At 41.9% G+C, this 18,171-nt stretch overlaps 1 protein-coding gene across 1 annotated transcript in view; it reads right to left on the bottom strand.

Moving 5' to 3' along the window:
• Positions 1-451: 451 nt before the first annotated feature.
• LYPD6 (LY6/PLAUR domain containing 6) overlaps positions 452-18,171 on the bottom strand; it is an 89,336-nt gene continuing 71,616 nt past the window's right edge. The window contains exons 3-5 of the mRNA XM_060257096.1: positions 12,394-12,492; positions 3,545-3,672; positions 452-1,206 (exon numbers count right to left, since the gene is read on the bottom strand). Coding sequence (XP_060113079.1) covers positions 1,036-1,206; positions 3,545-3,672; positions 12,394-12,492 — 398 coding nt within the window. The 3' untranslated portion in view covers positions 452-1,035. The remainder of the gene's footprint in view (positions 1,207-3,544; positions 3,673-12,393; positions 12,493-18,171) is intronic.

Below are 18,171 nucleotides of genomic sequence, written 5' to 3'. Positions count from 1 at the left end.
AAAGATCACAGCAAAGCAGGCAAAAACACAGGAAGCAGATAAGATTAGACACAAAAGCAGAGCAAAACCGCCATATGGAAGCATTTATATCCAAATGATATCCCTTTCATTTACTATAAAATGTTTCCTATCATCACCTTTGTTTTTCATTTTAAAATTCATGTGATTAGGGAGAAGAGGGTACAACACTTTGCTGTTCTGTCTCAATTAATTACTGGATATATTTGCAATTTGGCTTGTAAAAAAACTAAAGCGTTTATATATTAAACTCCATAAATATGCCAAATAGTAAGATTTTAAATGTAAACTAAGTTATAAATGACACATTTTATCTCATTAAAGTAGTTAAATAAATTTGATCAGGAAGTACTGCCTATTTTTCCATTTCTCCTGCCCTTCCCTAAAAAAAAAAACAGTAATTTTTTTCACATGGCTCTCAATTTCCTTTCCTTTTCTTTTCTTTTCTTACATTTTTAATCCTAAGCATGTTTTCTCAGACGGAATGTCCATTCAACCCAACAGGACTAAGCATGAATAGAACATCAGCCTTGGCTGACTAATGGGTCAGATTCATCTCTTAATCCATTAAAAATTACGTAAAAGCACCTCTAGCAAACAGGAATTTCTTGGAAAATTATATTTAGTAAAAATGCTTATAAAAACTACGAACGATGGACTCCATCTAGCAGAGATATTATTCCTTTTCTCATACAGAAATGGAACTATATCAAAATACCTCCTTTGGGCAGAATATCAGAAGGACCAGATCATGTGATCTCTCTCTGATATTCATATATGTTTGAGGACCAAAACAAGTTTTGCCTTCAAAGAACTGACAGACAACAAACTTCCCCCCACTTTCAAAATGCACAAATCAGAAAGTATGGCTTTTGAACCATTCAAGGCTAAAACCAAGTACAGAAGTAAATTTAGAAATGCAAGTTAAAAAAGTAAGATTTGAAACATATATTAAATTAAGGTCAAATATTTATGCATAAATATTTTCATCCTTGATGCATAACCAGCAACTTAATCCTAGGACACCAGTGCAGCAAAGATGAACAGGAGAAATGACATCACCACCGATGCATTTTCCCAATGTCTTTGGGTGTGGTTTATGGGGGTTGTTGTGGCAAATATTGCATCAGTTGCATTTCTGGGCAATGGCAAGTTGCAGATGTTTCCTTCGCAGCAAGAAGTGCAGATCTGAAAGAAAACAAGACATCTTTGGAGAAGTGCTCTTAAGTTTGAAGACCCCTTCAGCAAACAATAAGAACATTGTATAAGCTAGTTTTCCAGAAAGAGGTAACTCAGGCCAGAAAAGCTGCATGGCATGGGAAGGGTGTTTAAACCTTTACCTACTTGACTTTGTTACACTCTGAATTTTTTCCCTGGGCAGTTGTTTCCTCTTTGGGATCTAAAAGCACCTTTGAAGCAATTTGGAGATGTCATGAGTATGGAAAAGGTAAACTGCCCAGGCTCCACTGTCCCTTTGATTTAAATTGCCCCTCCCAAGGAGTCTTTTCATTAAAGAGAAAGAGAGAGATCACCACTGACCTGCCTGTATTTGCATACACATAATTCCTAAATGCAATCTATACTATGGTTAGCTATGGTTCTTTGCGATAAATCGAAGGCTAAAGGGTTAACTTCCATATTTAACTTTCTCAGCACGAGAGTTACAAATATATTATGAATACATAAAAAAACATACTTATAATTATTGTTCATAGTGCTCTCTGCTTGGCTTTTTCCATCAAACAGCTTTTTCAAGTTCTCCCTCAAAGCAACAAGCAGATACCATAAAAAGGTCTGACCACATTGATAGCTATACAAGATGAAAGACAAACCATCAGGGAGGTTCCCCCTCGTACTTGTTTCCCATCGTATCTTTATGTTCCTAACCTAATTATTACAGCAATTGCTGAAGTTTTTATATAGGGAAGGGGCAATTAGGAGAAATTCACTACTGAAGTTAAAAGCACAAATGTCAGCTTCAGGCTTCCCATTTAAAATATAATAATAATTAGGAGTCCATGACCCATTTAAGACAAGGGCAAAGCCACAGACCAGCTACTGTTTCCTGGACATTCCCAGCTCTTATTACAAGAGCCGAGGACTCACCTCATCAGAGCAAAGTCTCTCTCTTTCTGTGGTATAGCCCGTGCAGTGCCTTTACTGCTTCCACAAGCCTATTCACATGGGATGCCTTCAGGCAGGTGGAAACAATTCTGTACTCTCTTTTGCTCCACCTTCCACTGCCTCCCCTTTCATTTTATCCTCTGTGGAGCATTGATTACTTGGAGTCACTTTTTCCTTCACATGATGTTCTTTGTCTTACATTCCCCCTTTCATTTAATGCTAAATATTCTGAGTATTAAGAAGCCACAAAAACAAATCCTTGTGACTCACTGGCAGCATCATAACTCTGTGCTATCACTGAAGTGTGCGTTGTGAGAGAACGGGCTATCATATTAAGCAGCCTGCACAGTGACAAATACACAGCATTGCAAGCCATGGCTGGTTGGGTGGTTGCAACAGAGCCGGCTGAAACTGAATCCATCGTAGACGGAGGTGCTGCATCTAGATTATAGGGGGCTGGGATCAGGCTCCCATCCTTTGATGGGACTCCATTGATGCCCACATCCAGGGTGAGGAACTTGGGGGTATTTCTGGATGCCTCTCTAACTATGGAGGCCCAGGTTACCACCACTGCCAGATTGGCCTTTTTCCATCTGAGGCGGGTCAGGCAGTTGGTCCCGTATCTCGACCCCCACAACCTAGCCACAGTAACCCATGCAATGGTCACTTCCAGGCTAGACTATTGTAACTCTATCAACGTGGGGCTGCCCTTGACCCTCCTCCGGAAACTCCAGCTGGTGCAGAACGCTGCTGCACGGATGTTGACTTCATCACCTATATGGGCACGGATCCATCCTGTGCTGCGTGAACTGCACTGGCTACCCATTGAGTACCGGATCCGGTTCAAGGTGTTGGTACTAACCTTTAAAGCCCTATAAGGCCAGGGGCCAGCATACCTTCGGGACTGCCTCTCCCTGTATGAGCCCCGTAGGTCCTTACGGTCAGCAAACCAACAACTTCTGGTAATACCTGGCCCTAGAGATGTTCATCTGGCCTCCACACGGGTCAGGGCCTTTTCGGCCCTGGCCCCTGCCTGGTGGAATGAGCTCCCCCTGGAGATCCGGGCCCTGTGGGATCTGCTTCAATTCCGCAGGGCCTGTAAAACAGAGCTCTTTCGCCAGGCTTTCAGCTGAGGCGGTGGGCGTCACTTGTTACTGGCCTCCCCCCCCCTCACTCCATCCCAGCGCTACAAGATTTGCTGGACTTGGACAATAGGTCACATCTGTGAAGCAGAATCTGTCATCTTAATCTTTGTAATCTTAGATTTTATATTTTAAATTGGTTTTTTACTGTTTTTACTATGGACTGTTTTTATGATGTAACCCACCCTGAGCCTATTCTACAGGAAGGGCGGGCTAAAATTGAATAAAATAAATTTGGATGAAATAGTTTGGATCCTCACCTTCAGTCCATCTGGGAAAACTAGGCATCCGGTAGACAGACAGTGCTCCAGACGCGCACAGCGCTTTGTAACAGATATGCTTTTCCCACCGGCTTCCAGCATGTGTTCTGTATAACAGTATCGTGTGTCTAAAGAGAAAGAAAATCCAGTTTGTGAGGACTAATATCCAGTTGTACTTCATCTGATGGAGACAGCCTAAAATCAGGGATCGGCATCTCATTGTGACCATCTGGAAACTTTCCGTTGTTTGTGTACTACAACTGCAGTATGCATACCAGAAGACCTCCTCTTTCTAAAAGCTATCTGTCATCAACATGCTTTATAGCAGCAGACCAAGTAAGCTACATATTTTGGAAAGGAGAAGAAGAGTTGGTTTTTATATACTGTTTTTCTCTACCTTAAGGAGTCTTAAAGCAGGTTACACTCACTTTCCCTTCCTCTCTCCACAACAGTCATGATTGGGGAAAGTAGGGGGGGGTGCATAAAAGGTGCTCCATCCCCAGCATGATGGCATCATTCTGCGTGACATCATCATGTTGAGGACAGCCTCACTCCCCCTCTGAATGCCCCCCAAATCCCCCCACTAGGGAGCACTTGAGACCTGACAACCCTAGATGGATTAGGTCAGGGAGGCCAAATGGCAACTCAGGAGCCACATGTGGCTCTTTCACACATATTGTGTGGCTCTTAAAGCCCCCACCAGCCTGCTGGCTGGCTTCGAGAAGGCATTTCTCTCTTTAAATCACTTCTCCAACCCAAGCCAGCCAGCAGCTTGGAGAATGCATTTAAAGTTAAAGTTAATTTCTTTTCACCTCCCCTCCCTCCTCTTCCTTCCTTCCTTCCTTCCTTCCTTCCTTCCTTCCTTCCTTCCTTCCTTCCTTCCTTCCTTCCTTCCTTCCTTCCTTCCTTCCATCCATCTCTCAAACATCTGACATTTATTCTTTGCGGCTCTTACATTAAGCAAGTTCGGCCGCCCCTGAACTAGATTTTCTAGCCTCCAAATTCCATATTTCATAAATACATAGTGATCATGCTGTGGCCAAATATGCGGCATCGTGCCTTTCATGGTAGATAAAGCAAAAGCAGCTTTAATATAAGCCTAACGATGGCAAATGTGCCTGAGCTCTATCATCAAAAGCAGATAGCTGGAAATTGTACTAATGAATCAAGGGGAGTAATGGAAACAGGAGTTCAAGATGTAGGCCATTTTGCAGTTAATTAGTCACACTCCTTTTTTTTAACACTTAAAATTTTATATTTTAAAACTTCATCATAAACATGAACAGTAAAAAGAAAGTGTGTGTGTGTATATATATACATACACAGAGCAAAAGAAAAGATATATAGTAACTACATAACTAAATAATACCATTTAAAAGAAAATTATAATACTCAGCCAAACAAGAGAAGTCATTGCATAAGATTCCACTTTCCCATACGCATATCAATACAAAACAAAGTTCAAGTATTTCTTTGGCATTTTACATTTCTTTGATGTTTCTTTAATCAATTCCAAAAAGTTATACCATTTTTCAATTAATTTTTTTCTCCTGCTCTAGGATTGTCACTGAGTAGGAGTTGAGAGGCTATTCTGTCCTGAATTACAATGTCCCACACCTTTTGGAACCAGAGCATTATGGATGCGATTTTTACAACTTTCCAGAGTTTTGCTAGCAGGATTTTCCCCACCAAAATCAATAAGGAAATAAGTTCGGCTTTTAGAGGAGAAAAATTATTAAATGGCCAAAAATTAAGAATAGATTCAGGAGTACGAGGAATGGTTTCATTTGTTATGGCTTCAATTTTGTCTATTACTTCATTCCAGAATGCTTGAACTTTTTGACAAGTCCACCAACAATGTAAGAAGGAATCTGTGTCGCCACAGCCTTTCCAGCAGAGAGGACTGGAATTCAGCTTTGCACGGCTTAAAGTAAGTGGAGTTAAATACCATCTGGACAATATTTTGTACTGGTGCAATTTAAAGCTAGTAGATTTTGACTCACGTAGTAGTGAGGTCCAAAGTTTAGACCATTGCTCTTCTGTGATCTGAATGGCACAGTCCTTGTGCCAGGAGTTCTGTTGAGTTGTAAAGTATGACCAATTTTTCTGGTTTAATAAGAAATATAGTTTGGAAACTGCCCCTCTCAAGTTTGTGCTTTCTTTCTGCATGAGTTTTTCAAACGCGTTAAACTGATTTGTTGTTAGTGTCACTGGAATCACTTTTATTTAAGACATTATGCAGTTGATAGTATTCATACCAAGGCACATTTATTTTAAATTTAGATTCCAGCTGATCATGAGAGCACAAACGGCCGTTTATAGTGACATCAGTAAGCCTGAGAATCTTTTGTTGCCTCCGAATTTTAAAATTTGAAGGTGCATGCCCTGAAGGAAACCAGGGTTGTCCTAGAAAAGCCATTACTGGCGTTGAGGGTTAAACAACAGAAGCCCTATATTTATCCCAAAACTCCAATGTAAAGCGTAAATAAAGATTACTCAGTTGGACCTTCTTTCTGTCTGATTTAGTAATCCACAGAAACTCGTTTAGAGAAGTGGGGAGGATACTTGATGACTCAATTTGAAGCCAGGGTATATGGCATTCCTTTCTGGCATATAACAAGATATTACGGAGTTGAGCCGCCACATAGTACTTGTCTAAGATTGGTACACCCAACCCACCCTGCACTGTTGGTTTAGAGAGTAGATGAAAGGAGATCTTTGGCTTTTTATTCTGCCACAAAAAAGAGATTATGTGCTTTTGCCAAGCCTTCATTTCTTTATCCGGAATTGGAATAGGGAGGTTTTGGAACAAAAAGAGAAACTTAGGTAAAACAAACATCTTTAAAAAATCAATTTTTTCCAAAAGACAGAGATTAAGTTTAGACCAGTTAGATAAATTGGTTCAAGTTGTCATAAAAAGTTGCTTATAGTTTGACTCAAAGAGTTTTGTCAACGTTATGGGAATGTGACCATCCAAATGAACACCCAAATGACACCATGTTTTAGGGACCCACTTAAAGGAAAACACACTTGCAATTTGTTGGTAGACATCTGGAGGAACAGATATTGGAAAAATTTCCGACTTAGACATGTTTATTGTGAACCCTGAGTATTTGCTAAAGGTATTTATTGCTTTCATTAGTTTAGTAAGAGAATGTAGGGGATTGCTTAAAGAAAAAAACGTGTCATCTGCAAAAAGACATATCTTATGAGAAACTCCATTTATCGTTATTCCTTCTATCTCAGGATCTGAGCGCACCACATGAGCAAGGGGTTCTAACGATAGGGCAAATAAAATTGGCGAAAGGGGGCATCCCTGACGAGTACCCCTGGACAAATATTTCTCTTCTGATTTAAACAGTTAATATTTATTTGTGTTTTTGGGGCCTTATAGATGGCTGCTATTGAATTTAAAAAATGCGGACCAAAACCCATGTGCTGTAAAATAGCTTTAAGGTAATTTATTTCTAACATATCAAACGCTTTCTCAGCGTCTAGAGAAAGAATTAAAGATGGTACATGTGATGTTTTGCCATGATGAATCAAATTGAGGGTTCTCCTAATATTATCCTTTATTGTACGGCCAGGTATGAAACCTGCCTGGTCGGTATGAACATAAGTACTAACAATTCTATTTAATCTAGGGGCCAAAAACTGCTGAGAAAATTTTAAAATCACGATTGAGGATAGAAATACAATTTGGGATTTTGTTTGTCTTTACCTTCTTTGTATATTAGAGTCCTTCCAGGTTTCTGGAAGAACACCTTCTTTCATTGCCAAATTACAAGTTTTCGTGAGAGGATGTAATAAACTGGCTTTGAATTTTTTATAGAATTCAACGGGGAATCCATCTTTCCCCATTGCTTTATTATTTTTGATTGAGGACAACGCCTCCGAGACTTCAGATTCAGAGAAAGGTCTATCCATGAATTCAATATCATCTTTGGATAGTTTCCGATCAAAGTTAGCATTTTTTAAATATTCAATAAAGTTTAGATCATCCCCCAATGATGTTTTATATAAAGAAGAGTAATACTCATGGAAAACTTTGGTTATATCCTTTGATGAAGTATATATGGTTCCTTGGGATGAGCGAATGGAGTGAATCAATTAATTAGCACATTTTTGCTGGAGTCTAAATTTAAGTAGCCGGAGAGAATTTGTGGTTCTTGTTACAGACTTTTGCTTCAGATATAGACATTTTTTTTATATATCTGAGGTTTCAATAAGCTCTTGTTTATTTCTTTCCATCATCAGTTTTCTCAGTGTTCCCCCCCCCCCATATTTCATATGTCTTTGTTCCAGTTCTGCTATAGTCACACTCCTTTTAATGTCCAGATCTGTGGCCTCTTTGAAGTGGGGAATCATTTGCACAAGTCAGTACTAATGTTCACCTGGATATGTTGTACAGAACTCTTGCTTTTAGCAAGCCTGAAATCTACCACTAATTATTATTTCTCAGCTGAGTAGAACTAATCTATATTATTATTCCTAGGCAAAGGCCCATGAAAGATGAGCATTGGCCCGTGGTGGGGAAAGAGAGAAAGGGTCTCCAGCACTGCTCTCTACCTCTCTCCAGCTTATATCTAATTCTACCGTTATTTCTTTTGCCCACCCCCACATTTTAACATCTGCTTTCTTTATCATTGCCAATCACCTCTTTGCTCTGCCCCACAGGGAGGTGTTAAAAGATTAGAACATCCAAACTAATTTCTGTTTGACTGTCCCTTCACCTGGCAGGGCACGTGGTCGCCCCCTGGTGCTTTCCCCCAAAACTGGAAGAAAGCAAGACAGGCTACCTTGATGCTAGGCTGGCTCCCTATTGTTCCCTTCCTCCAAATTGGTTCCCCATATTCAGAAGAGAAATTCTGGGAATGTTTACATTATGTGTGATCAAAGCTGTCTCAGAGATTGTCGCTGGTTTGTGCTATTTGGAAGATTGGAGCGCGTGTTCACAGTGAAATAATTTCAGGACCTCAATTTCCACTACAACTGTATCAGAATTCATACAACTATACTGAGGTTTGTAACTGCCCACTCTCTTAATGTAAATTTTATGTTGATCCACAGTATAGTGTGTGTTGATCTATAGCTGTCAAAGTTCAGAGCTGAAAATAGATTCTGAGGCAGAGCATGTTACAGATTGCCAAGAAACCATCTAGACTCTGCCACAGGTTCTCCCCAATATTAATTCCATAAAGACAGCAATGTTAGTTTGCTGTATTAAAGTTAAAATTACTTCCAGCATAAGCGTTCATGAATCAGAGGTCACTTCAGACACATTGATTCATGACAGCAGGCTGTCCCAGTGTTACAGAGGCAGTTTCTCTCACCAGCATCCTCTGCTCTTGCTAAACTTCTGTATAGGTTGCATCCTACATGGTGTGAATGAAGCCTCTTTGCCATGTCATGGCCACAGGACACTAAGGAGAAACTATGCAAGCTGTAATCCACACAATAGTTTTGGATGTTCCTGAACTGTTAATGATAAAATGTGTTTATGGAAACAGCATGCTACATCCCCAGGACTGAGTGCACTCTGTGCAAGCTCTACAGCACACAAATCTCAGTATAAAATCCCAACTGCCAAGCCCGCTCAATTCTCTGCACAAGCCACATGAGTGTAGATGAGTGTAGATCGTGTAGCTCACTCCAGCACTCACATCATGAGAGCTAAACAGTTTTGGCAAATGATTCAACAAGAAATTTCTAGAATCTTGGGATAGGAATTTAAGAGAACCCCAGAAACTTTCCTATTGGGATTACAAATGGAGAAATTTCCAAAAGAAGATAGAACTGTAATTTGGTACTTGCTTTCAGCTGCTAGGGCATTATATGCGCCGTTATGGAAGCAAGATAAAATACCAGAAAAAGGGGACTGGATTGTAAAAGTTATGTCATGGAGTGAAATGGATAAACTTACAAGAATCTTGAAAGACTATGATTTAGAGGGATTTAAAATGGATTGGGACAAATTCAGAAGATGTATAGAAAAGGAATGGAAAGTAAAAGGACATTGGGTGATTTTTGAGAATACCACTTAGGTTTTTAGAAGAAGAAAGATGATAAACTATAATAACTGGTTGGGACTTTATAAAGTATAAGAAATGGGTGTTCTTTTTATTTCTTTGTAAAATGATATATATATATATATTCTTTTTTCTTATTATTAAGAATTTTTTTAAAGTTAAAGATACCTTTTATTAGAATTTTAGGCAATTGGCACCAGCGGAAGTCAAGATTTGGGGGGAGGGGAGAAGGGGAAAGTGTAATGTATGGGGAAGGCAGTAAGTGTTTATGAATATTTTATTAGTATTGGATATAATTACCATATATTACCAAATAAAATTGTTTAACATAAAAATAAGTAACATCATGAGGGAGAGGCGCAGCCTGGAGTGAGCTACACGATGCTAGGGCAAGCTAAGCTGGCTATGCCATCCATCCCTCTAACTAGAGAGTACCAATCTGTCCAATTTGGAGGACTCTCTAAGGCTTATCCTCTAATCATCCTGATACAAGCCCACCCACCAGATCTCTTGGTTTTAAAGCAGACCCCCCCCCTTTTTTTTTTGCACTACATAAATATTTATAACTAGCTGAAGTTCATGGCATCACACAAAAAGTTATCCATCTAATCATCTAATCCTAAATCTAGACCACTGTTGTAGTTGGTGGTGGGGGGGGACTGACAAAGCTGGTACAAACCTGGATCAGACTCCAGTTTGGCACAAAAATTCTAAAGAAAGTAATAGAATTTTAAACCTTGAAAACTGCTTACTTACTTGGGAGGGAACTCAGATGTCACCATGTTATGTCACAAGATCTCAACCTCCCTTTTCAGGGTTGGTTAGCAGCCCTATAAGCAATCAAAACCAGCCAGAGCTGCTGCACAGTGCAGGTGATCAGAAGGGTAAGGAAAGTTGCTGCCAGGCGGGAGGCATGTGGGAGGGCAAGCAAGTGGGGCATGTGCATGTTGCAGTGACCCAAGAAGCAAGAGGGAGAGCAGAAGACATTGGGGAGAGTGAGCAAGAGCGCCACCACCAGGTAAGCCCAGGAGAAGGCAGAGGAGACGTAAAGGAAAAACAAGAGAAAAAGGAGTGAGACAAAAAAGAGGGAAAGGACTGGCAGAGGAGGGCAGGAGGAATAAGAGCAAAGAAGAGTCTCAGAGGTCCCCACTTACACATCTCTAATTTGAAGCTTCGAAAGTCATATCACAACACTTCTGCCACAGTTATTACGTAGCTATGTAAGTTATCAAACAGGCATGAAATACATTCTTTTAAACTAATTTGCTAATTTTTCTCCTCTCTGAACTTTCTTCCCAAAAGCTCCAATGTTAAATGCAAATTAGAGTTATTTACTACTGGCTACTTTCTTCTCCAGCACAGTTTGGTTGCCACAGACTGCAATGGAAACCTCTAGGTACAGGAAATGGAGGAAAGGAGGAGTTTGGGTCAGGCCTGTAGACAGGATTTTGAAGGTTGGAGGCATGCAAATGGGCTGGGGGGCATTGAATGGCTCCCCACCCCACTGCCACCACTGTGGTGACTTAAGGCCAAACCTTTCCTCTCCCGGCACTTAGCAGCTCCCCTTCCCCAGCTGCCACTGCAATGACTAAGGGCGCCAGGCTGGACCGGACCTTCCCTCCCCCCCTTACTGCCATCATGATTTCAATTGTACTGGAGGGGCACCCAGGAGTAGCTGCTGCTTCTCCTACGCCATTTAAAGGGCCCAATGATTAGCTGATTGGGGATGTGAGGGCAATCTTGGTGCGACATCTGTCACCCCATTGATCGCCAGGGTTGATTCGGCTGATCTGGCTGGCTAGGCGGGTGTCCCCTACCTCCCTCACCGCTCCATGTGCGTCCCTCCCGAAGCTGCGCGCTCGGTGGAAGAGGACGACCATCCCAGATAGGAGTGTACCGTTCTTCAGTCAAGGGTATACGATAGCTGCGCTCCCCTGCTAGAACCTCCAAACAAGCTCAAGGATTAGCTGATTGGCGGGCCATTAAATCATGCAAGAAGCCAGTGGCTGCTCTTGGGTGCCCCTCCCACACACTTTAAATCATGTGAGAGGGAGGGGACAGCCCTCACCTTCTCAGCTTTCACCCTGCAGTCCCTCAGGAGACAGCAATGAGGCTGTTTACATTGGCCAGGAGGGGTGGCAGGAGCAGCCGCCAGCCTCCCGTGCAAATTAAATTGTGTGGGAGGGGCAGTGCCTTCTCCTGCACACTCCTCTCATGCAAGTTTCACTCCTGCGGTCCCTCAAGCAGCTGTGGGTGTAGCAGGGGAGGGAGGGAAGGTTGGGGCCACTGAGCAAGGGCACCCCAGCAGGAAGTGGGGGCATGACCTCCACAGCCCGCCCCCCCCCCAATGACTACAAGCTTGGGTATGCAAAGGGATTTCTTCAGTCTTCTGCACATACTCCCTGATTGACATAGCACCAAAAATCAACATTTTAAAAATTCCCTTTCTTCGATTATTTTGGTAAACTGTTAAAAATTGCATCTTTATTGTTAGGTGGATGGAACTGAAAAAAGAGGAAAGGGCAAATGGGGGAAAAGAGGACTGGAGGTTTTTTTTCCCCATGGAGAGATTGTGAGAAATTTCCAAGCTAAGCTCTGGATAAGTCTTGACACAAATTACTATCTTGTATGGGTTGATAAAACACTTAGCTGGCGTTGTGGCCTGCACATCACCAATTAGGCCTTATCCCACAGAGGACTACTTGGGGCAGGGAGTGGTAAAGGCACAGTTCTCAAGAGGAATTTCTGGAGTGGGGTTCTGTCAGCCCTAGAGTGGAACACACATCATGAAAAAGACTTAGCAACAAGCAGTTCATTTACCTTTGGGGCAATAGATATCTGGAGCCCACTGGTTGCATTCATAGTTGTCTATGGCTTTTTCACAAGTGAAACATTTGAATCCACCAGGGTACGGAGTGGCTGGGGATAAAAAGACATAAAACCAAAGTGAAATTAATTAGCTTATCATCTCATTTTGGGCCATTTATTTTACTAATGATCAAAATATGCTTGTAGATATAAGCTTTGCCTTGGAAAGGCCTTGTCTACCGTGATAGCCCTCTGTCAGCCTAGATAGCCGTCTGCATTAATTTCACCGCAGTTTAAGCACAATTCTAGTTTCAATTTATCTAACAGCAAGTGCACTAAAATCTTTGTTAGCTGTCATTCATGGAAAATTGTGGCTGCCAATTAACCAGCTATGTCAGTTAGCAAAGCTTTTACTCTGCACCTATACAAGATGTCCAGCCAGCATGCTGGTCAACCAAGCTGTCTGGTTAACTAAGTTTTTACTACAAATAACATTAAAATGACAATGCAACGTTTCATATTTTTAGCAGGAAACAGAGATCTGAAGACTGTAATGTATTAAAGAAATTCTCACTGACATCTGAACTACAGTATGTCACAGAAGTGAGTACACCCCCTCACATTTTGTAAATATTTAAGTATATCTTTTCAGGTGACAACACTGAAGAAATGACACTTGGCTACAATGTAAAGTAGCGAGTCTACAGCTTGTATAACAGTCCAAATGTACTGTCCCCTCAAAATTACGCAACACACAGCCATTAATGTCTAAACTGCTGGCAACAAAAGTGAGTACATCCCTAAGTGATAATGTCCAAATGGGTCCCAAGTAGCCGTTTTCCCTCCTTGGTGTCATGTGACTCGTTAGTGGTACAAGGTATCAGGTGTGAAGGGGGAGCAGGTTATCACTCTCACTCCCTCATACTGGTCACTGGAAGCTCCACATAGCACCTCATGGCAATGAACTCCCTGAGGATCTGAAAAAAATGAATTGTTGCTCTACATAAAGATGGCCTAGGCTATAAGAAGATTGCCAAGACCCTGAAAATGAGCTGCAGCACGATGGCCAAGACCATACAGCGGTTTAACAGAACAGATCCACTCAGAACAGGCCTCGCCATGGTCAACCAAAGAAGTTGAGTGCCCATTCTCAGCGTCATATCCAGAGGCTGGCTTTGGGAAATAGACGTATGAGTACTGCCAGCATTTCTACAGAGGTTGAAGGGCTGGGGGGTCAGCCTGTCAGTGCTCAGACCATACACCGCACGCTGCATCAAATTGGTCTGCAGGGCTGTTGTCCCAGAAGGAAGCCTCTTCTAAAGATGATGCACAAGAAAGCCTGAAAACGGTTTGCTGCAGACAAGCAGACTAAGGACATGGATTTCTGGAATCATGTCCTGTGGTCCGATGAGACCAAAATAAACTTATTTGGTTCAGATGGTGTCAAGCGTGTGTGGTGGCAACCAGGTGAGGAGTACAAAGACAAGTGTGTCTTGCCTACAGTCAAGCATGGTGGTGGGGATGTTATGGTCTGGGGCTGCATGAGTGCTACTGGCACTGGGGAGCTACAGTTCATTGAGGGAACCATGAATGCCAACATGTACACTGACATACTGAAGCAGAGCATGATCCCCTCCCTTTGGAGACTGGGCCGCAGGGCAGTATTCCAACATGATAACGACCCCAAACACACCTCCAAAATGACCACTGCTTTGCTAAAGAAGCTGAAGGAAAAGGTGATGGGACTGGCCAAACATGTCTCCAGACCTAAACCCTACTGAGCATCTGTGGGGCATCCTGAAATGGAAGGTGAAGGTGCGCAAAGTCTCTAACATCCACCAGCTACGTGATGTCGTCATGGAGGAGTGGAAGAGGATTCCAGTGGCAACCTGTGAAGCTCTGGTGAACTCTATGCCTAAAAGGATTAAGGGAGTGCTGGAAAATAATGGTGGCCATACAAAATATTGACACTTTGGGCCCCATTTGGACATTATCACTTAGGGGTGTATTCACCTTTGTTGCCAGCAGTTTAGACATTAAAGGCTGTGTGTTGCGTAATTTTGAGGGGACAGCACATTTACACTGTTATACAAGCTGTAGACTCACTACTGTACATTGTAGTCAAGTGTCATTTCTTCAGTGTTGTCACATGAAAAGATATACTTAAATATTTACAAAATGTGAGGGGGTGTACTCACTTCTGTGACATACTGTATGTTTTGCAAATCAGCATCTTAGTCAATGTCATCCTTAATATTAATATCTGCTTTCTAGGAACACTGCAGATTATGTAGCAACTAGCCAGCATACACCTTTATATATATAAAAAGAGGCCCTTAAAGCATAACTGTGGCTACCAATATTTCCTAGAAGCTGTCACAAGAGTGCTTAGTGTTGGGAAAGATGAAAAGCTGTTATAGTGATTGTACATTGACTAGCAGTCTCCATCCACTTCTTATATCATACAAAACTCTCTCCCTCTTTCCACCCCTTGGTACATTCTTACACTGCCTTGGTACAATCTTACAGTTGCTACATTCTTACAGTTCAGATAGACGCTATGAAATTGAGAACTGCGTCTTCCAAAAGTAAAATGCAATGATGCCTTTTTGTCTTCTGTCAAGGGTGGGGGGGGGAGATAATCCCTGATGTCTAGATTCTGAATTACTTATAAATGTGAGTGCTAAAAATATGACACTAATACCAAGTTGTTTGGAGCCCACTTGTTCCAACCCTCCTCTTTTGTAATGTATCTCTATAAAATCAAGTTCTCTCAATCACCCTTGTATTGGTCCTTAGAATCCACCACCAGTAATCAATTGTCTAAGGCCATTTTCCCACAGAGCTTACCACGGAGCGACATCCCTCTTCACCGCGCAGCGTCTGCGTGGATTTCCCACCAACTGCTCCACATAACCAGGAAGAGCCGCGGCTTTTGTGTTGCTAACGTAAACTGGTTTTTAGCGGTTTACATCTGCGACGCAAAAAATCCGGCACTTCCTGGTTCTGCGGAGCAGTTGGTGGGAAATCCGCGCAGACGCTGTGCGGTGAAGAGGGACGTCGCTCTGCAGTAAGCTCTGTGGGAAAACGGCCTAAGGTAAGGGGATGTACAGCAACCCCACATACAAAGGTAGACAATAACCAGGACTAAACACTTCAAGAAAACCCAGGTGCGGTGGCTAAACCAAAGGGTAGGACAGTACAAAGGGTACTGAAAAACTCACTCCTCACATGAAAAACATATAGAAATTCGCAATGTCGAGGGTGGACCGAAATGTGAAAATAGGCATCCTTCAAATCAATAATGATGAATCAACAATTAAATTTCAATTTGTAAAACTGAAGGAATGGACTCCATACAGAATTTAGAAACATGAATAAAAACATTCAAATTTCTGAGATCTAAAATGGGTCTAACTCCCCCATCTTGCTTATCTACTAGAAACATACGGAAGAAGAAACCCTCAAATAGCACCAGGATGTTAATTTTATTAATTTTAGAATTTTAATTAAACTGTTATATTAGCTATTGCTTTTAAATATTATTGTATAACTACTGTATTTGATTTAATGTTGTTAGCCGCCCTGAGCCTGCTTCGGCTTGATTGACTGATCAAATGCCTGGGAGTCCACAACCTCCCCAATGGTACCCTTATCAATTAAGATGGCCCAAGTCTGGGCAAGATCCAAAGCTGCCTGGTTAGATCCTCTTAAAGGTAATGGGTAATAAATAAATGGGTAAAAGCAATGGGTAATAAATTCTAATCTGCTATCAAATATAACTATGGACAAAACCCACTCATAGGAGGTAACAGCCACACAGGCAGAACAAAACTGAACTAGGCTGTCCCTGAACTTGACATGAGTTGGCAACAATGCTAGTCAAAATGATGATTTTCAGCATGAGGTCACCTCTCTGGAAGAGGGTGGTTGTTGGTTCGACCTAGGTCAGCTGAAACCCTGTTGTTAGGTACGTGGTTTAGAGGTAAGATACTAAGACCCTGAGGAGCCAGATAAATGGTCGTTTCTCTGATATGGGTGCCAGGACAGTTTCACAAAAGGCCTCTGCTTAAATTGGGATGTGGATGACTGTAACACTCCCAGGGTCTTAGCTGTCTGTTTTTCTTTATCCAGGAAAGCATCTTGTCTGTCTTGGTGGCAGAGGAGAAAGTGGAACCTTTGAAAAATAAGTCCTCAACTTTAATAAGCCTTATCTCCATAGGTACCACCAGTGATCTTAACCACACATAGCGTCTGAACACAAGGGAGCTTGCCATGGTCCATGCAGCTGAATCCACTGAATGCTGTCCCAGATTAATCTGCTGCTTCAACAGTTTAATGGCCCCGGTATGCAGAACTTTAGCAAGGGGATACCTATCCTCAGACAGGCGTTCCAGGAATGGAAGAATCCTCTCCCATAAGAAGAGCTGATAACCAGACATAATAGAGATTTTGATACTTAATGCTACTGAAGAATATAAGTTCTGACCTAGGACATCCAGCTTTCTTCCCTTTCTATCTGTGGGAGCAGAGCGGTAGGCCTGTCACCACGGAATTTGGTGGAGGATGACTCATCAGGTAATTAAATGGCTCTTTTCTGATCTTATAAAAAACATTCTATTCTTCTCAAAGTAGGTTAGGGCTTTTGACACAGTTCCTGTGTGAGGTCCTCATGGCCCTCCCAACACCGGGAATGCAATAATCCCAGGAGACTCTGAGAATAGGTGACTCAGTATTTTTCTCTTTTGGTTCGTGCTCCAAGGTAATGACTTCTATCTCGAGAGACTGAGCCATACGAATCATTTGTTCTCCAAACATTTGGAGATCCTCTGCGGGATATGCTGGAGACGGCTCACCAACCCTCTCTTCTGGGCTTGGATCCAATGTTGATGTTTCCATCAGATTCAATTGCTGCTGCTCACTGCAGATAGAGGAGAATACAGCCGGCGCACAACAGTCACTGAAGGTGAGTACAATGACACCTGATGAGAGTAATGATACAAACTTGCCTTGTTGTGTGCCTTATGCAGCCCTATGCCTAGAATCGGGGCAGGTTCCACTTGAAACTAGGGCATGGCTTTTAACTGTCAAATACTGGTTGCGAATACACTATAACTCTGACCCTTCTAGTCTTATTACTCAAATGTTATCAGAATCTAGATACTCTAGTTGGCTAGACTCTATCGAGAAAAAGATTCGCACTGTTGGTTTGTCCATAGAGTCATTATCTATGCTCTCACAAACAGAGGCATTGCGCATGATTAAAGCCAGAATCCTGGATATTGAATTTCAAAATCTCCTCAGTGCCGCTAATAAAACTTGCTCTCCTGTGAGTCTAGGGCTTTCGTTCAATGTCGGCCATATGGCTTCTTATCTCTATTCTTTGCAAAGTCCTCAACAGCGTAGGGCCTTTTCACTGGCAAGATTTGATGTTATGCCATCAGCAGTTCTATATGGTAGATTTCATAATATACCCTTCTCGGCTAGATTATGCCCGTGTAAGTCCGGATCTATTGAAACCATTTCACATATTCTTTTGTACTGCCCTTTTTATGTAAGTATTCGCTGCCGATTTTTGGATCATATTCTTCTAAATAAGATGGGTCTGGCTGATCCTGATAAGGTCCTGCTTCTTCTGAAGGATGTTACTCCTGACATAACTGCGAACACTGCCTCATTTCTGTACTGGGCCGAAAAGATTCGTCAAGACAAGGACCAGTTTTGTTGTCTCATTTAACCGTAATCCTATGTAACTTGTTTTATTCCTGATATTTTGTATCTTAATCTATC

Source organism: Heteronotia binoei, chromosome 16 (genome assembly GCF_032191835.1).
Source record: "Heteronotia binoei isolate CCM8104 ecotype False Entrance Well chromosome 16, APGP_CSIRO_Hbin_v1, whole genome shotgun sequence".
Lineage (NCBI taxonomy): Eukaryota > Metazoa > Chordata > Lepidosauria > Squamata > Gekkonidae > Heteronotia > Heteronotia binoei.
The sequence above is the reverse complement of the archived record's forward strand: the minus strand, read 5'-3'. Positions and strand labels throughout refer to the sequence as shown.